The 21103-nt window shown below is 43.6% G+C and overlaps 1 protein-coding gene across 3 annotated transcripts in view; it reads left to right on the top strand.

The window, feature by feature from the left end:
• Positions 1-21103, top strand: part of KCNMA1 (potassium calcium-activated channel subfamily M alpha 1) — an 829668-nt gene that overhangs the window by 480866 nt on the left and 327699 nt on the right. For all 3 annotated transcript variants that reach the window (XM_084845225.1, XM_084845223.1, XM_084845224.1), the window contains exons 4-5: positions 4356-4449; positions 7113-7224. In XM_084845225.1, coding sequence (XP_084701351.1) covers positions 4356-4449; positions 7113-7224 — 206 coding nt within the window. The remainder of the gene's footprint in view (positions 1-4355; positions 4450-7112; positions 7225-21103) is intronic.

The following is a 21103-nucleotide window of genomic DNA, read 5'->3' as shown; positions in this document are numbered from 1 at the left end:
CTACATCTTCCTTCGAGTTGTACAGTCAGGCAGTAGATATTTGGAAACTTTTTTGAAAGAGCCTAACAACTGAAGACAAGATTGCTTGGTACAACCACATATATCTTGGCCCTTGTGCTGCTGGTGACTAGACTAGCCTGCATGTCTGCACATAGGGATGCTGGAGGAATTCAAACTTGTGAATTCTGATATGAACTAACCTTATCCAGACTTCCTGGACTAATGTGTGGATCGAAAAATAGCCATCATTCAGATTTTGGACTTCTTCAAATTTTGCAATGTAATTCTCAGCTCAAAAACATATCAAAATGTATATTTTGGGATAAAATACATTTAGAAATGTGTATTTTGTAAGAAAAAATGTTCAAAAATCCAACTGGTATTCCCAGGAAGATAATCTTGTACACTTTGTACCGCTTAGGATTTTGTTTTAATATAAGCAATTCATAAATATCTTTAAATAAATATTTATGTATTTAAATTCATTTTTGTGAGTAATTAAAAAAATGCAGATTAATGCAGAAATAGGGTAAAACAGACTTATGGATGAACACACAAATGTCAAATGCACAAGGTGGGCGATACTTGGCTCAACAATACTACAAGCGAGAAGGATCTTGGAATTGTTGTCGATCACAAGCTGAATATGAGCCAACAATGTGATGTGGCTGCAAAAAAGGCAAATGCTCTTTTGGGCTGCATTCATAGAAGCATAGCTTCCAAATCCCGTGAAGTACTAGTTCCCCTCTACTCAGCACTAGTTAGGCCTCATCTGGAGTACTGTGTCCAGTTCTGGGTACCGCAATTTAGGTATGATACAGACAAGCTGGAGAGGGTTCAGAGGAGGGCAACAAAGATGATCAGGGGACTGGAAACAAAGCCCTATGAAGAGAGACTGAAAGAACTGGGCATGTTTAGCCTTGAGAAGAGAAGACTGAGGGGAGATATGATAGCGCTCTTCAAGTACTTGAAAGGCCACGATCTCTTCTTGATAATCCCAGAGTGCAGGGCACGGAATAATGGGCTCAAGTTACAGGAAGCCAGATTCCGGCTGAACATCAGGAGAAACGTCCTGACTGTTAGAGCAATACGACAATGGAACCAATTCCCTGGGGAGGCAGTGGGCTCTCCCACACTGGAGGCGTTCAAGACGAGGCTGGACAGCCATCTCTCAGGGATGCTCTGACTTGGATTCCTGCACTGAGCAGGGGGTTGGACTTGATGGCCTTGTAGGCCCCTTCCAACCCTTCTATTCTATGATTCTATGACCAGAAATGGACCAATATGTCCATCTTGAACAGTGGAATATAAAATTTGGCCATCCCTAACCTATACAATCTCTGTTTGTATCTAAGCGATTACATTTGGTATGTGATATTGCATTTACACAGGTTGTCTGTTTGTAAGGGCAATGATACATATGGTAACCTGACAAAGGTGAATTTGCACAATGCATTTGTGTGATAGGAAACCTATGGTAGACTTATTACCCCCCCACACCCATTGTCAAGTAATTGTATCAAGTGAAAAACAAGTATGATGCTCCGTGACAAGCAGTTTCACTCTATGTACCTGCCATATGATAGCTACAACCATCACTTAATAATCTGGGAACCTCACTATTGTTACTTCCACTGCAAGTCGTCATTCAGAGGATGGGACTATACAACCATGATTTTATGTGGTTACTGACTGCGATCAGTATAGAAGCCTTTGCAGCCCAGGGACTGGTTGATTGGTTCAGATCAGTATGTGAAATTCAGCTCATACCCAACTTACTCTTGGATTATTACCGTGTCAGGAACCCTTCTCCTTACTAGTTTTTGTATGTGAAGGAGATATATATACACACGCGCGTGCATGCGCACACATGCACCAGGTCTCACACTCAACAGGGGCCCACTGACAAGAGGCCCCTGGAGTTGCTCCTCCTCTTCACCACTGCAACCTGCTTGCTCACCTGCCTCTCTCACCCTGGCCCAAACAATGGTGGTGGTGAGAAGGAGGAGCAGAGCAAATGCCACTGCCTGCTTGCTCACTATCTCTCTGCCTGTGAAGCAGGTGATAGCAATGATGAGAAAGGGGTTGAGAAGAAATGGTAGCTGATGACAATGGCAGCGAGAAGGCCTACTCACTAAAGGAGGGGGCCCATTGAGGGTGTCTTGTCCAAGGATCCTCAAAATACCTGGAGCTGGCACTTGAATGCAGGATCATTCAAAATATGTGATTGCCCACACCAGAAATAATACAGTCCAGCAATAACTGTACCACTTAAGTCTCCTGATTGTATGTTTCTGCTCTAAGGGCTGCTTCATACACTACAGAGACTCTTGGAAAGCAGATGCATGAATGACTTCTACTTCTGCTTTCCCCATTTCTGCTATGATATCAATGTGGGGACTTTTCACCCCTTGTCAGATCCATTACTTCTACATAACCTAGAGGATCTGACCACATGAGATGCACAAATCCCATTTTGCATACTCCAGCAGAAGTTGAAGGAAACAGCAAGCAGAAGCCAGAATCACTTTCCTGATTTCCATGCTTTTCAATACTGTATAAAGCAGCCTTTATTTTACGTTGCTTTACTATCAGTAACACAAATGTACTATTTGTTCCCTCACTTTTTCTTGTTGTAATTCAGCATTCTCTGATAAGAGCAGTGTGTTAAATATTTGGAAACAAAATTTGCAAATAGTGTGTTGAGTATCTTTCTTTCAAGATCCTTTGAATCAAGTTTTGTGCAGTATGGCTTCTTCGAACCCTCCTTCATTATTCTTCAGGGAAATGTTTGCAACTATCCAGTGCCTGAGGATAAGAAAGGGCATGCTCTTGTCGGACTTGTTTGAGCTGTGATGTTAACAAGTAAATAGAAACCTGGCTGCATGTGTAATGCCCTCATAGTCCAGCTAATTTCCTTTGGTGCCTTCAATTAATTACTGACATTCAGAATGCATCGAGCCTTGCTTGTTCAGCAATTTAGCCTTGTGTTTGCAGAAGTGCAGCTATACTAACTGGTATGATACTCAGTGATTTATTTGTACCACTAAAGTCATGAAATTTCTTGTTGTCTCAACTGCATTTTCCTGTTGTTATCTCAACTGCATATTTCCCCTGCTCCTGGTATTAAGCCTGAGGAAGCATCATTCCTGACCTCTGAATGGCTATGATGACTGGATGATGATTTGCTACAGATATCAGGACATGCTGCTTAACCTGGGGGCTGTAATCTGCAGTCTTCCCAGCCATCTCACAGGAATATCACAAATAAATCACAACATATTTTTTTCCAAATTAGTTATGAGCTGGTATATTGAACTATACCACAGTACCAGTTTGTATAGAGGATGCTACTGAATTGGACATGGCCCACTTCTTTAAACAGAACTAGAATTTGCAATGGCTGCCTGAGAGAGAGAATGAGAGAGAGAGAGAGAGAAGAAATTTTATTTAATTAAATTGTATTTAGTCTGCATGTGAAAATTAACCCTTAGAGTCCTGCTTCTAGTTCTATCATTTTTGTTCCACATTAATTATAACAGCGGATTATACTCTTCTTTCTACTGAAGTTACGGTGCTGTACTTACAAAATAGCAAGCAAAACTTTCCTAAGTAGCTATTGTGGAAATATCTATAAGCAACCATTTTATGTTATTAACTAAAAGGGGGAGTATGGAATACGATAAGGTGACATTAATTTGGCATTTGTTTTAGAAAGATGTCCTGATGTTATTTATTTCTAAGTTGTTGTTTTATTCAAAATACACAATGGTAGATATAGTAGAGTTGCCAACTGAGCAGAAAAATAATAACCTGACATGCTGTTGTACCTTTAACAACAGCTTGATCTGCAGGAATTTGCAGGTGAAGCTTTTCACAGCATGGAGATTAGCATTGCCACCTGTTGTCTGCAGATCAAGCTGCAGTTAAAAGGCATAGGAATAGGGGCTACTAAAATGTTGGCAGTCCTAATTAGATTGTTGAACTGTTACATCTTTCAATACTCTGTAGAAAGAAGCCAGTTCTTTAAGGGTTAATGTGGGATTAAGGAATTCTAAGAGATTTTTCTGCTTGTTCTTCCTTAAAAGTGCCTGCATGTTTCTGTTTCAGCTGTTAACAGGTGAACAGTAAGAATAGCTGACAATATAAAATGTTCCTTTTTTAATAAAAAGAGGAAGATAAGAAAAATAAATGCCTGCTTGCTGTTGAGAGACTGAGAGGGCCAGAAACAAGATCATAATTATTGAATTAAGTTCATTGAATTATAACAATGGGCAGCACTTTATGTTTGCCATATTTCTTGTATGCAGACTCTGTTCTCTCTAACTTATGCTATCTTTTCTTTTCTCAAATAGCCCAATAGAATCTTGCCAGAATTTCTACAAAGATTTCACGTTACAGATAGACATGGCTTTCAACGTGTTCTTCCTACTCTACTTTGGCTTGCGTGTAAGTACCTGCTGCTATATGCCCTGGTTTGTGGGGTGGGTGAGGTGCTGCAGTGTCTTTCCCAGAAGCACTTTTAGGAATGTAGTAACAAACAATTCTGAATGTACAAAGGTCTGTTGAAGCCATTCCAATTGCCAGTCAGTTTTGAGCAAATTGCTGTTTGTTCGTTCATTCATTCATTCATTTTGGCTAGCCAAGATTGTCAAAGCAACTTGCCATGTTCATAAAGATTGTTTTTATTAGTGGTTTCTCCTGAAGAAGAAAAGTTTACTTGAACAGTGTCGAGAACAGGAAGTCCTTCAATAACCCATTGTATACCAGCCTTGTGCTTAAACCAGCCTTTCCCAAACTGGTGCTGTCCAGAGGTGTCAGACCACAGCTCCCATCACCCTCAGACAGAAATTGCCATGCTGGCTGGGGATGGTGGGGGTTGTAGTTCAACACAACTGGAGAGTGACTTAAGTACCCTTCTGGTAGCCACAGTTGACAAGGATTTGCATGCAGGCAAGTGAAAAAGCTGACAGAGAAGGGACACAGTGCTCTGTCCCCCCTCTGTGCCCAGCATAGAAAACAAGGCGATTGCCAGAGGAGAGAAGCCGTTTCCTCTGTGTACTGTATAGGCTGCTAGGGGCGGGGTGGGGAGTAGAGTTCCCTGTTTCTTCTCTGCTAGTCCAGCACCCAACAGGTGGTTGACCCCCTGTTAGTTTAGAAGCAAAACATGAACATCCCAAAATAAAATAGTGGTTTCTTCATACTTAGGTTATTCCCTAGGTATGCAGAAGTACATACATTTGTAAATCAGAACAATTTTTTTTTTTAGCCCCTACGGCCTGACAAGCACATGTGAGCTTTGACCTTTTACACAATGTTGATATTAAATTAGACTATAAAGATAAGAAATATAGTAATTCACCCCGTTGTCTGGAAATGGAACTTCCTGGTTCCTTTAGAACCCTCTTTTCATAGGGCAGAAGTGAGAGGCCTCCGTAGAAAACAGTAGAGAAAAACAGGATTTTGGTGTAGCTGTGTGACTGGGCAGAGAAGGAACAAAGAAAGTAGCAATAAAGATAGTTCGTGCTCTTTCTAACTTGTGATTTGTTTCATGTGAAAAATATGATTTCATATTTGCAATTGTTTTGTTTTTAAACATTTAAGAAACACGATGTAGCTGCATGCAAGTCAGTGGAGCACATGGCTTTTCTATGCAATTGGACACACACACACACACACACACACACACACACCGCGTACTACTCACACACACCACCTCACTCACTCACTAATACTGTGCTTGTAACTATTCTAATATTTGAAAAAAACCTGCACTTTAAGACAGTAGAACTACTCGCACTCATATCCACTCACTTCTCCCCTCACTGACACACACCTACTTAGTCACAGCTTTAACATTATCCTTTCCTCCACCCCCACCACCCCCACCCCCAAAAAAGGGGGGAAAGGAAAACATGATCCAGCAACAGACTCTGTGCTTCCTGCCATAGAAGCCTTGTTCCTAGAGTGTTCCCAGAGCATTCTAGGAAGCAGGCAGGGACCTTTGAGAACTGCTTCCTGAAAGCTCTAGGAAGGAGGCTTCTGTGGCAGGAACTATAGAGCCCATTCCTAGAGCATTTTCCGGGGGGGGGGGCATCAGCCGATGCTGGGAGTCTGCCAGACAAGGCTTGCGGGGGCTGCCTCCAGCCTGTCCATTTTGCATTCCTGGGCAAAAGTAACCAGAATTCGGGCAGCCGAATCTATCAGTTTATGGTTGAAGGAGTTGAAACATGGAATGTTAGAGTGTCAGCCAGGGTTGGGGATACGCTGCAACGTTTTGCTGTGGGGCTTCCACTTGTGTCTTCCTGTGTATGCTTTGTAACCACCTCATATTTTCCCCCATCCGTACAGATAACTGCATGACATCAGTCAACTCATCTGAAACCTCAGGTGCCATTATGCAGTGGCTTCGGCCCCCAAAATCCCACCACCTGATTCTGTCACTTTTGTGCAGCTGCTGTGTCCCCCAGGCCCTAGCCAGACTAGTCAGTGGAGTTTCCCAGACAGGTCTACCTGCTTCTCCTTCCTTTGCCTGTATGGTCCCAGATGCCTGAAAGAACACTGATTTAATTTACTAGCTGCATATTTATACTACAAACCTATGTCTGTTTATACCCATTTCAACAGCCATGGGTTCTCCCAAGGAATCCTGGGAAATACAATGGAGGGAGTTGGCGGTCTGAGAGTTCTGTGATAGAGATCCCTGGCGCCCCACCCCTTCACAGAACTACAGTTCACAGGGAATTCTTATTAGGCTATGTTAAATCTGTAGTATAAATATCTCCTAGAAGCTTTTCAGTCTCTCCTCTTCTCATACCAGCTCCTACAAATACTAACCCTGTTTGTGAACTGTCCTCAGGGAAGGTGCTTAATGGTCCCCTTGCCTTCCTTTATAAATATTACAGTAGATGTGAATCTGTATCATGGTATGAACTGTACAGCATTGGGCTCAGACCACTTTAATCAGGGGCCAAGAAATTATGCATCAGTTATTTCTCAGGCAGGAAAACAAAGTCTTCAGTTGTAGCTCTCATAATAGAAGAATGATAACACTCTCCCCAGGAATAGTATCCTCACTGTTTTCATTCCCCACCCCCTTTCTGTTTTACCAGTTCATAGCGGCCAATGACAAGTTATGGTTTTGGCTGGAAGTAAACTCAGTGGTAGATTTCTTCACAGTCCCTCCAGTGTTCGTTTCAGTGTACTTAAACAGAAGTTGGCTGGGTAAGTAAATGACATTTCTTATTTTAACTGTGGGTGTAAGAAGAAGAAGAAAAGAAATGATGAAGCCAGTGACTTAAACCGGGCACACATAAAGTGGGAGTTGCAGTTATCTGGGGCTACAGCAAAAAGATGGGTGACTGTGTCCACTGGCAAGTTTTTTTTTCTTGAAAGATTTGTTGTTACCCTAATGAAGGGGTGGGCAACTTAGGGCTCTCCAGCTGTTGTTTGCTGGAGAGCCCTAAGAGCCCTATGGAGAGCTGTTGCAACTCCCATCAGCATAACCAGCATAGCCAATGGTGAGGGATGAAAGGAGTTGCAGTCCAACAACATCTGGAGGGCCACAAGTTGCCCACCCCAGTCCGAACTTCAATTGCTAGATGCATGGCATTAGTGACTGCACTGCAATGGACTCAAACTGTGGTGGAAGTAGAGTGAGAGTTGTAGTGTCTTTTGCAGGCAGCCCCTGGTGACTCTACCATAAATCTCTTGCTGTTTGTAGGGAGACCTCTTCCTTCCATTTTGCAAGTTTTTCCAAAGCCAAGAAAAATAGCTTAGCTTATTTGGGGCAAAACTATAAATTATGCACAAATTCACCTAACACAGCCCCAAATGGTCACTTTTGTAAAGGAAAGCAGCACGGAGATGAAGAGGGGGGCTATACTTAACTCTTTGACCCACTACAGGGTTGGTGGAGCAATTTGGAATGGAAAAATGGTTGGCAAGCTAAGTGTTAAATACCCCTCCCATCACTGTTCCTCCCCTCATATGATGTCCCCCTCCCAAAGCTTCATGAAAAACAGTGGTTGTCAGGTTTTTATTATAACCATTTAGATGCAGTTTGGCTCTTTAAACACAATGTAGAAAAACATGCTGTGACATCCCCTTGAATTATATTGTGCATATATCTGCTCACACTCACACTTCCTGGCTTGTTTAGATTACAAGTCGAAGACCTTATCCTGATCTCTATGTGTTTAACAAGGAGTGGGTTATTATCTGAATAGGCCCAGAGTTGTTTACTCATCCAAAACAAATGGGAACTGGGGAAAGGATCTTGGCCCAAGTTTTTTTTCTATTTTTCCAAGTGCATTTGCTAACTGCTTGTTTCTCACCACTACTTGTAAGCGCCTTCTCCATTTTCTCCCCAATATGTTCCTCAGTATGTATGTAGTCATTGTGTCTTGAATGGATGCATCCATACCGCTTCTGGATTCACAGGCCATTGCTGTTACTTGCTGCAATTTTTGTGCCCAAGATTTGTGCAGAAGGGCAGCCTGTGTAAAGGTTGACCTAGACTGGCTGCACTGTTAGTTTTGAAATCCATGGAGTATCCTGATGATTCCCTATTCAGGAAATGGCCAGGCCCATTAGCTCCATAGGTGGAACATTATAGTGTAAGCACATCGATTGATTAAGGTTTCTGCCAAGGGGGGTGTGTGTGTTTACATTTTATATAATTAGTACCGTTTTATAACAACTGATTTCATGGATCGTTTCATTATTCTGCAGCTTTTCCATAGATGAAATTTTATGCCTCATACTTAATTGCTGATAGACTTGCCTTTTCAAAAGAACGCTGGTCCCATTCTTTTGCTTTAACAGAAACCTGGCATATTTTGAAGTTTACTAGGTGAAGTCTTCCTCCCCCACTTTAACTCTGCTTCATATATTAAATTTCTGTGTGTCCAGTTGCTATTAAAGGGACAAGAGCACGGTCAGGAAAAAATTGCAACTCTACTCACTGGCAAAACACATTTATATATTTGAGTAGCTAAAACAGTTGTTATATTTTTAAACATAGTTGAGCAGTGACAGTGAAATATGATAATAATTACAAGCTTCATAATTTTAATTTTGAAACTTGCTAGCCTGAGGATTCAGCTAATTTTGTTCTGTTGATTTGTAGTCACAGATGTTAAGAATGTCACAATAGTCTTCCATCTTAAAAAAAATGTAGTTTAAATAATTATGTGCTTCTGCCATCTAGTGGTCGACATGAGGCATGACTTCCCTTCTGAAACCAAGCTGGCTTATTCATGCCCAAGGTGTCTTTATTAAGTTGTGCAAAGTAGTTCCATTGACATTTAGCATAGCTGATGGTGTGAGGCAAAATGAATAGCACTACCACTTCATATTGCCAGCCAGTTGCAATACCATTTTGGAAAAGAAAACCTTCAGTGTACAAGGTTCATCATAGGTTGATACCAGGCCTGAAAAATTTGTGACCTGCCAAGTTGAGCTCCACTGACCAGTGATATTTGTCAGCTTGCCAGGTGTTTGATAAACCTGTTTCTTGCTGCCTGCCTGGGACTGCAAAAACAGTTATTAAGTACCTGGGCTGGCTGGCCACAAAACAAAGCTGGTGGGCTGTTTCTGGGCTGGTGAAAAAGTTGCAAGGAAATGCATCTCCGAGAAAGAAGATAGTGATTTGCATAGCATTTGTATATGCTAATACCTATGTGTAGATGCAAATTTAGAAATAATTACTATCATTTAAATAGAAAATACTAGACCACGACCTGTGTGCTGCTCAGTCTGCTACCCAGGTCGAGGGCGCACTTTCAAGATCCCTGCTCGACCTTCTTAATATGGTTCTATACCTGTAAACTGGACTTGGACTGGACAGCCCTTCAAATAAGTATTCATTTATTTCCAAGATTTATAAGTTGCCTTTTAGAGAAAATGCTCCCAAGGCGGCATATACAATTTAAACCCACATTACACAATAAAACAATGATAAAAACAACAATAGAACAACAATAAAATAAAAACCATCAGTTTAAACAAGATGTTGTTGTTGTTGTTCAGTTGTTCAGTCGTGTCCGACTCTTCGTGACCCCATGGACCATAGCACGCCAGGCCTTCCTGTCCTCCGCTCTCTCCCGGAGCGTGCTTAAGTTCATATTCATTGCGTCGGTGATGCTATCTAGCCATCTCATCCTCTGCCGTCCCCTTCTCCTTTTGCCTTCAGTCTTTCCCAGCATCAGGGTCTTTTCCAGAGAGTTTTCTCTTCGCATTAGGTGGCCAAAATATTTGAGCTTCAGCTTGAGTATCTGTCCTTCCAATGAGCACTCAGGGTTGATTTCCTTTAGGATTGACTGATTTGACCTCCTTGCAGTCCAGGGGACTCGTAAGAGTCTTCTCCAGCACCACAGTTCGAAGGCATCAATTCTTCAGTGCTCAGCCTTCCTTATAGTCCAGCTCTCACAGCCATACATTACTACCGGGAAAACCATAGCTTTGATTAGATGGACCTTTGTCGGCAAGGTGATGTCTCTGCTTCTTACTATGCTGTCTAGGTTTGCCATAGCTTTCCTCCCAAGGAGCAAGCGTCTTTTAATTTCATGGCTACAGTCACCGTCTGCGGTGATCTTGGAGCCCAAGAAAGTAAAATCTGCCACAGCTTCCATTTCTTCCCCTTCTATATGCCAGGAAGTGATGGGGCCAGATGCCAGGATCTTAGTTTTTTTAATGTTGAGTTTCAAACCAGCTTTTGCTGCTTTCACCCTCAACAAGAGGCTCTTGAGATCCTCTTCGCTTTCTGCCATTAGGGTGGTATTGTCTGCATATCTGAGGTTGTTGATAATTCTCCCGGCAATCTTAATTCCAACCTGTGATTCATCCAACCCAGCGTTTCTCATGATGTACTCTGCATATAAGTTAAATAAGCAGGATGACAATATACAGCCTTGTCGTATTCCTTTCCCAATTTTGAACCACTCGGTTGTTCCATGTCTGGTTCTTACTGTTGCTTCTTGACCCTCGTACAGGTTTCTCAGGAGACAGGTAAGGTGGTCTGGTACTCCCATCTCTTTAAGGGTTTGCCACAGTTTGTTGTGCTCCACACAATCAAAGGCTTTAGCATAGTCAATGAAGCAGAAATAGACATTTTTCTGGAATTCTCTTGCTTTCTCCATGATCCATCGAACGTTGGCGATTTGATCTCTAGTTCCTCTGCCTCTTCGAAACCCAGCTTGTACTTCCGGTAGTTCTCGGTTCACATATTGCTGAAGCCTAGCTTGTAGGACTTTGAGCATAACCTTGCTGGCATGTGAAATGAGCGCAATTGTACGGGAGTTTGAACACTCTTTGGCATTGCCCTTCTTTTGAATTGGAATGTAAACTGACCTTTTCCAGTCTTGTGGCCACTGTTGAGTGTTCCAAATTTGTTGGCATATTGACCTCAGCACTTTAACAGCATCATCTTTTAGGATTTTAAATAGCTCAGCTGGAATACTGTCATCTCCGCTAGCTTTGTTGTTAATAATGCTTCCTAAGGCCCACTTGATTTCACTCTCTAGGATGCCCGGCTCAAGTTCAGTGACCGCACTATCATGGCTATCAGGGACATTAAGATCTTTCCTGTATAGTTCTTCTGTGTATTCTTTCCACCTCTCCTTAATCTCATCTGCTTCTGTTAGGTCCCTGCCTTCTTTGTCCTTTATCATGCCTATCTTTGCACAAAACGTTCCCTTGAGATCTCCGATTTTCTTGAAGAGATCTCTAGTCTTTCCCATTCTATTGTTTTCCTCCATTTCTTTGCATTGTTCATTTAAGAAGGCTTTCTCGTCTTTCCTTGCCATTCTCTGGAACTCTGCATTCAGTTGGATATATGTTCCCCTTTCTCCCTTGCTTTTCGCTTCCCTTCTTTCCTCAGCTACTTGTAAAGCCTCATCAGACAGCCACTTGGCTTTCTTGCATTTCTTTTTCTTTGGGATGGATTTCGTTGCTGCCTGCTGAACAATGTTACGGACCTCCGTCCATAGTTCCTCAGGCACTCTGTCTATCAGGTCTAATCCCTTAAATCTATTCCTCACCTCCACTGTATATTCATCAGGGATATGATTGAGGTCATACCTGAACGGTTTAGTGGTTTTCCCTATGTTCTTCAATTTCAGCCGAAATTTTGCAAGAAGCAGCTCATGATCTGAGCCACAGTCAGCTCCAGGTCTTGTTTTTAGTGACTGTATAGAGCTTCTCCATCTTTGGCTGCAAAGGACATTTCGATATTGACCATCTGGTGATGTCCATGTGTAGAGTCGCCTCTGGTGCTGTTGGAAAAGAGTGTTTGCTATGATCAGTGTGTTCTCTTGGCAAAACTCTATTAGCCTTTGTCCTGCTTCATTTTGTACACCAAGGCCATGCCTGCCTGTTATCCCGGTGATTTCTTGACTTCCTACTTTAGCATTCCAATCCCCTATGATGAAGAGGACATCTTTTTTTGGTGTTAGTTCTAGAAGTTGTTGTAGGTCTTCATAGAACCGATCAACCTCAGCTTCTTTGGCCTCAGTGGTTGGGGCATAGACTTGAATTACTGTGATGTTGAATGGTTTGCCTTGGATTCGTACTGAGATCATTCTATCATTTTTAAGATTGTACCCCAGTACTGCTTTTCCCACCCTTTTGTTGACTATGAGTGCTACTCCATTTCTTCTAAGGGATTCTTGCCCACAGTAGTAGATATGGTCACCTGAATTAAATTCGCCCATGCCTGTCCATTTTAGTTCGCTGATTCCCAAGATGTCAATGTTCAGTCTTGCCATCTCATGTTTGACCACCTCCAGCTTACCTTGATTCATTGATCTTACATTCCAGGTTCCTAGACAATATTGTTCTTTACAGCATCGGATTTTCTTTTCACCACCAGACACATCCACAGCTGAGTGTCCTTTCGGCTTTGTCCCAGCCACTTCACTCTTTCTGGTGCTACTTGGAAATACCCTCTGCTCTTCCCCAGTAGTATATTGGACAGCTTCCGACCTGAGGGGCTCATCTTCCGGCGTCATATCTTTTAGCCTTGTGATATGTTCCATGGGGTTTTCTTGGATACCACCATACAAAGTCCTGACTCAATTATAGGCCAGTGTACGTAAACAAATAAATCTTTTGGGCTTAGCTGGTGGCCTTCAGTGATGGGACCTGATAGCCATCAATTAGAACAGAGTTCTACAAGCAGGGGCCTGTTACTGAGAAGGCCCTGTCCCTCATTCCCACCAGCCTTATGTTTTGACAGGTGGGCACACAAGCAGGGACTCCAATGTTGATCTCAGAGCATGGGCAGGTTGGAATAGGTGAAGGCACTCAAGCAGCTGCATTTTGTATCAGTTGAAGTTTGTGAACCATCTTTAAAGGCAGCCCCATGCAGAATGCATTGTAGTAATCCAGCCTGGATGTCACTAGAGCATGGATGACTGAAGCAAGGTCTGTTCTCTCCAGATTGGGCCACAGTTGGTGTACTAACCTAAGCTGTTAAAAAGCACTCCCAGTAGTCCTCACTGCCACCTGAGCTTCCCCAGATAGTGCCAAGTCCAGGAGAACTCCCAAGCTGCACACTTGGGCCTTTAGAAGGACCAGCTTCAAGCCTCCATCCAGAGTAGCCCGTTTCCAGACCCCCAGTACCTTCGTTTCAGCTTGTTTGCCTTCAAGCTGCTGTGAATGTTTTTCAAAGCTGGAATGCAGTTTATACTATTTTTTCTTATGTTATATTTTCTTACATTTTCAACCTCTTAAACTAGAAGGAATTTTGCCCAAACTAAGGTACATACCAGCTTATAGCCTACTGTAAAATCAAGTGAAGTATGAGTTCGAAATAGATAATGCATGATTCAGTTAGGAGTCTAGAACAGACAGTCTCTGATTTAATTAGGTTGTTTATATACAAGACACTTGCTGGGCCCAACTGACTGGGGTATTGAAATTGTTGAGACACTTCCTAATGAGTTAGAGCCGGTAAACATGTAGTCTAAGACATCCTGCTTAGTAGAAAAATGTGAAATTGAGTCATAGTTATATCTCTACTTCAAAACAGCGTATTCAGAATGTACCCCCAAATGGTTAAAATACTTCTTTAGCATCCAGAAAGCTGATATTTGGTACATATGCAGCCCTAGATACAGTGGGCCAGTTCTGACATCATATTTCTGATTGGAAATGTACTGTGTGCCTGCGTGCTCCTTTCTTCTCTATCCTCTTCTTTCCTCCTCTTGGGCACCTAGCATAATTGAACGCTTCCTGGTTTAGTTGTGACCCCAGAATTGGGACCTGTGGTTTGAGTGCTCCTTTCAAACCAGAATTGCAAACCACAGCTTGATCCTGGTTTGTAGGAAGCACTCAAACCACAGCTTCCTATGCTGTGTTGGACATGGACTATAGCATCTAAATCAACCCACTGATTATTAGAAGGGTCTGAAAATGCGAGCATTTTGGTTTTAAACACCTAACAGACAACAACATTGAAAAATCAAATATTCTGTTGTCTTTTTAGACTTGGATGTGTGGGACGGGGCCCTTCCATTACAGCCAGAAGTACAGAACTATGCATTCAGAATACAGCCTCCCTTTTCTAATGTGTATATAAAAAAAAAGTTAGGCCTCACAGCCGCTGATGGAGTGTCGGAATTGTTTGGGTAGGTCGTGATGAACTTTGGTATGTTCTGCAAGATACCATGGGGCACCTGTACACCTGTCCCTCAAAATCAGTTCAGGTTTGTTTCTTTAGCCATAGACCAAGGCAAAAATATGCAAGAAAAGCAACCACTACATAAGGTTGTTGTTGTTGTTCAGTCGTTCAGTCGTGTCCGACTCTTCGTGACCCCATGGACCATAGCACGCCAGGCCTTCCTGTCCTGCGCTCTCTCCCGGAGCGTGCTCAAGTTCATATTCATTGCATCCGTGATGCTATCTAGCCATCTCATCCTCTGCCGTCCCCTTCTCCTTTTGCCTTCAGTCTTTCCCAGCATCAGGGTCTTTTCCAGGGAGTTTTCTCTTCGCATTAGGTGGCCAAAATATTGGAGCTTCAGCTTCATTATCTGTCCTTCCAATGAGCACTCAGGGTTGATTTCCTTTAGGATGGACTGATTTGACCTCCTTGCAGTCCAGGGGACTCGTAAGAGTCTTCTCCAGCACCACAGTTCGAAAGCATCAATTCTTCGGCGCTCAGCCTTCCTTATAGTCCAGCTCTCACAGCCATACATTACTACATAAGGTACATAAGTATTACTTCTGATACTACAAATGCTACTAAACATACTCAGGGATAAGCTAAATGACACTCAGGCGTATTAATGTTAATAAAAATTGATATATTTTAACCAGAAAGCAGGAACTGATTTTTCTGCATATAGACAGAGGTTTCTTGTGGATTTAATAGACCAGTATCATTTATTTTTACACACAGTGCAACTTTCCTTTGAGAACAGAAACTCCTAAAGAAAGCTTTTGGGTGCTAGGATGGAAACTTCAGAGACCTTCAGTTTTAAAAAAGAGTATCAGCTTGCGGTGTAGCTGGTTCTCCTTTCCCAGTTGTGTGGTGCTGCAAGCCAGAGTATGATGGACTGTCTGAATTCTACACATTGGTGACGTAAGTTTTACTGTGGTACATCCAACTAGAGCATATCCATACCTCTGATTAAAATCCAAGTTCCCTGTTCTCCTCTGGCCTTTCCTCTGTATTTTTTTGAGTACACGCATGTCCCCCCTTTCTTACGCCTATGCCCTTGAAGGACCAGCTGGTGACAGACCTGTGCAACTCTCTGGTTACCTGTGGAATTATCAAGTGTGCCCTCTCATGTTAAGGCTTTAAAGGGAGTTGCATCAGGCCGCTGACTCTAATAGGAAGGACTTGTGAGTTTTTGTAAACATGAGTGTATCATAAAAGAAGTACAGGCCTCACACGCAGCGATGCTGTGGGAATCAGCTGGAAGGACAATAAAACATGTGTAAAATTATTCCTGTAGGCAAAGTAGCCATTGCCCCACCTTGCTGAAACTCTTTACTTAGTTAGGAAATAAACATGACAAACATTCAAAGTGACCCTCCAACTGGGTTCATCTGTCAGCAATGAGCCATAGGCAGCAGGAACACCTGCCAGACCAGGGGACCCTGAAAGGTACTGTCTGACAGCAAGTGATTCACTGGATGGTGGTAAAGCTGAAATATAAATCCAAAGGGAATGGTATGTGCAGAGGCGATAGACAAGTTGGGGAAACAAATGAGCTGGAGGCTGACCAATACCTCCTCTCTCCTCAATGGTTTTGTTGAACTGACACTCAGTTGCCTTCAAATAAGGATGTGCGTACAAGCCGAGCTCATCAAAGCTCTCCAAATTCTGCCTTGAAGCTCATTCTGTCTCATGTTTGTATCAGACAGAGAGCTTTTTTTTCTTTCTTTTCACATGAAATGTTTTGCATATTTTCCCAAACCTGTGCATAAACTGGCTTGCATCTTTGAAATGTACACATTCTTCTCCCATTAAATGTCTGTGCACATTTTTCAGAAGTATGCATTTTTATGCACATTTTTCAAGTGTATGCATGCTGTCAAACACATTTTTAACTCTTTTTTTTCCAATTATAAATTAATATTTGCATATGTGAAGAGTCCCCCAAATATGCCGAAACCACTTCCTTCATTTGTGATAGCCCAAAGCAGAATATACGGAGAGTCAAACTGAACAGAAGGGTATTAAGCCAAAATGAAAAGCATAAAAGGAATGAATTTCAGTGCTGCATTTCTAGCAGTTCTTATGGGGTATTATAGTGGAGTATATATTACATAGCTCTAATCAGAACAGACAGCGCAAGCAGAGTCGTATACGTGAAGTGGGATTGACACCCACTTATTTCAGTGCAGCATTGTTTTGGCCTGGATCTAGAAAGCACTTGCAAATGTGCACTGCATGTTTGCATGCACAGCAGGGCATTTTTGAACTGCAAACACCTCTCCATCCCCCATTCCTGGTGTTTCATCATAGTTCTTTCTGAACTTGGGGGATACTTAATAGCCTCTTGCACTATGTTGTAGAGGGAGGCATAGCCAGAAATAGAATTCAGCAACTTCTCTGGTTGAGCATTTGTGTGGAAAATGGAACATCAGAACAGGTTTCTGCAGTTGTAGTTTCAAAGTAGTTTAATCTTGAAAGTTTCTGTAAAAACCTCAGTATATCTTCTGTCCTTTCTAGCTTGCTTTGGTGTTTGGTGCATGCAGAAATAGTCTGTTAGAAAGAAGAACAATTTAGGGCGCAATCCTATCCAGATAGGTGTCTGCCTCCAAATTCAGAGACTGCCTATCCAATGCAGGGCAGGAGAAGCACGGAGGGGATTGTGCCCTCCGCACTTCTCCTGCCCTGCATTTGCTGTCTAGCCGCGGGAGGGCAGAGCGGGGGAGGAGGCTGCTGTGTGACACATTGGATGTGTCGTACAAGCATTTCTGCCTGCCCCGGAACACCCCCAGCCATGCCCCTTTGCTGCTCCGTGCTCCTCTTGTGAGCGCGGAGGGCAGGGCTGTTCCGCATTGCCTCGGAGGCAGCGCGGAAGTGTGGGGAGGTCAGTTCTCCTGGAACCGACCTCAGTGCATGGGCTTTGAGGTCGGTTCCTGGAAAACCAGATATCCTATGGCTGTCTAGCCGCTGTCTAGCGGCCATAGGATTGCTCCCTCCATGTTCTTTCTGAGTGCCGTTTCATAACTTTCCCCCAAGAGAGCATTAGTGGGAATAAATGCAAAGCAAGATTAGAGAGCAGTTAGGTAAATTCTTTTAAAAATATTATGCAATGCTATAATCTATGAAAGTACAGATCACAGATATACGTTGTCACCAAACAGCTGGACAACCTACATGAATCTTTTGGGTGATTTCACGGGAGGGGGGGAGCGAGAGCCAATGACATGTACTCTTGAAGACATCATGTATGATGCGGACCTCAGAACAGGGCACAAAGAGAGGAAAAGTCATTGAGAGGAAAAGGGACAATTCTGATAGAAACAAGTAAGAAGCATTTGCCATAAAAATGCACTGTGTTATCAGAGAGACATAATTTTTGTCATCAGTATTGTCTATACCATAATACCGAACAGGATTTCTGTGTAGTTGCCATTTTAAGGACAGAAAGCTGTAAATGAGGGTTCAAGTGAAAGTGTAGATTTGCTGAAAAATTGTAATCTGGCCAATTTGCAAAGGGAAAAGAAACAACAGCTTGTAGAAAGGACAAAAACTGAGGGGGAAAGAGGCTGTCTGTTTCCACTCTTCAGGTCATTTCATGTTATTGTCTGAGTTGCTGTGAATTGAGCAGGACTGACTTTCTGATGTGCCCTCTACGACCTCAGGGTTATTTGAACCACATTCCCACCAACATTTTATGGGTGAAAACAGCAACACTTCTGTGCATGAGTAAGTGGGGCCAGAGGTGGAGTCGGGCATCCCAGCAGCACAATCTGCTGGAGAATGTTGGGGCCAACCCTATTGAGGGTCAAAATGTGCCATATGTAGGAAGCAGAAGTGGAATGTGCATGCAAGGAGGTGGCTGTAGGTGGCAAAAATTAGTGAGGGACATTACACACTACGTGGCAAGAAAATAAACATAATCTATGCAGAAATGGCATTTATTTTATTAACTTAAATTATTTCTATCTCACCTTTCTGCATTATCTCTAAAGCATCCAAGGTGGCATACAACATAAAACCAAAAAAATACAAATCATAACCATGATCTGGTGTGTATTACTGAGACCTGGGTGGGTGAGTGGGTGGGGTTGACCTGACTCAGCTCTGCCTACCTGGGTACTCTGTGCAGAACCAGCATAGGTTGGAGGGCTTGGGGGGGGGGGGCACTGTGGTTCATAGAACCTCCATCTCTGTCACCAGGAAACCACTGCACCTTGGAGCAGGCTATAGAGTCCTGGTGTTGGGCCATAGAGACAGATTGGGGATGCTGCTAGTGTACTGCCCACCCTGCTACCAGCAGCCTCCCTGACAGAGCTGGCAGAGGTGGTCTCAAGTGTGGTGTTGGAGGAACCCAGGATGGTAGTTTTGGATGACTCCCACTTCCATGCTAAGGCTGACTCTGGAGCTCCAGCTCAGGATGTCGTGGTCTCCATGGGGCTGCCTCAGTTTGTCATCAGCCCAACACATGAAGCAGGGCACACCCTTGATTTGTTTTTTGCTCCAAGCTGTGAGATGAATAATCTGAAAATTGGAAGGGGGGGGGCAATCCAAATAACCCCATTGTCATGGTCAGATCATTCCCTGGTGATATTTGAACTCACAGCATTACTTCCCTCCGCCAGGGGTGGGGGACCCATTCAGATGGTCACCCCAGGAGACTGATGGAATCCAATGGATTTCTGAATGCTCTTGGGGATTTCCCAGTGGAGAGAGCTAATGATCCAGCTGAGGCCCTAGCCTCACTGTGGAACAGTGAGATGCAGAGGGCCATCAACTTGATTGCACCTGAACGCCCTCTCCGGCACTGTGGAGCCCATTCTGCTCCCTGGTATACTAGGGAGCTGTGGTCAATGAAACAGGCTGGACGTCGGCTAGAGTGCAAATGGCACAAGTCTTGAAGCAAAGATGACTGAGCATGCTCTAGAACATGTAATCATGCCTATTGTGTGGTGGTGTGGTCAGCAAAGAAGGCTTCCTTTGCTGCCTCCATTGTGTCCTCAAGTAGCCATCCAGCAGAGCTCTTTTGGGTGGTTTGAGGACTGTTAACATTCTCCCCAGAGAATGGGGCCCTGGTCGCCTCAAGGACCTGCTGTGACCTTTTTGCATTGTACTTTGAGGACCAAATTGCCTGTTTCTGTGGCAAACTTGATGCTGTTGTTAGCGCAGTTCCGGTTGAAGTGTCTGACACCATCATCTGCCTGAATCTGTGGGATCAGTTTCAGTTGTTGTGGCCTGATGATGTGGACAAGGTGCTTGCAGCAATGTGACTGACCACATGCCATCTCAATCCTTGCCCCTCCTGGATAATAAAAGCTAGCTGAGGGGGTATGACTTGGTGGGTCCAGGGTGTAGTGAATGCTTCTCTTCAGGAAGGGGTGGTCCCTGCTGTCCTTAACAAGGCAGTAGTCTGACCTCTCCTGAAGAAGCCCACTCTGGACCCAGTGATATTAGACAACTACCGCCCAGTTGCAAATACCCCTTTCTTAGGGAAGGTTCTGGAGTGGCGGAACAACTGCAGGCACTTTTAGAGGATACTGATTATCTAGACTCATTCCAATGTGGATTTCGTCCTGGTCATGGGACTGAATCAGACTTGGTTGCCCTGATGGATGACCTTTATTGAGAGAGGGACAGGGGGAGTGCAACCTGTTAATTCTGCTTGATCTCTCATCGGCTTTTGATGCTATTGACCAGGCATATTGACTTCATGAGATGGGTATCGGATACACTGTCTTACAATGGTTTCAGTCCTATCTGCAGGTCCGATTTCAGGGAGTATCATTGAGTGACCATTCCTTGGTCCCTTGGCAATTGAGCTATGGGGTTCCACAGGATACCATCTTGTCCCTAATGTTATTTAACATCTATATGAAGCCGCTGGGAGCAGTCATGAGGGTATTTGGAGCCAAGTGCTGATGACATACAGCTCTGTCTACCTGTAACATCTTAATCAGGAGAGGCTGTGCAAGTACTGGACCAGTGCCTGGATGAGGGCCAATGAACTGAAATGGAATCCTGACAAGACAGAAGCCCTGTGGGTGAGTGGTTCCCGGGTCCAGGAGATAGGCTCATTGCCTGTTCTGGATGTTGTTGCACTCCATCCAAAACATCAGGTCCGTAATTTAGGGGTACTCATAGATCCATCACTGCTGCTGGAGGCCCAAGTGGCCATGGCAGTTCAGAATGCCTTTTACCAGCTTCAGCTGGTTTGCAAACTACAGCCTGTCCTGGGCAGGGATAGCTTGACCACAGTGGTACAGGTGCTAGTAACCTCAAGACTGGATTGCTGCAATGTGCTCTATGTGGGGCTGCCCTTAAGGCTGCTCTGGAAGCTGGAGCTAGTGCAGAACACTGCAGCTCAGCTGCTGTTGGGAGCTGCTGCTTTTCAGCATGCAATTCCTTTGCTGAGGGAACTGCGCTGACTGCCTATTCGCTACCGGG

This window comes from Heloderma suspectum, chromosome 3, assembly GCF_057233095.1.
Source record: "Heloderma suspectum isolate Gila_16-S chromosome 3, 16-S_ref, whole genome shotgun sequence".
Classification (NCBI taxonomy): domain Eukaryota; kingdom Metazoa; phylum Chordata; class Lepidosauria; order Squamata; family Helodermatidae; genus Heloderma; species Heloderma suspectum.
Note: the sequence above shows the minus strand (reverse complement) of the source record. Positions and strands in the feature narration are given on the sequence as shown.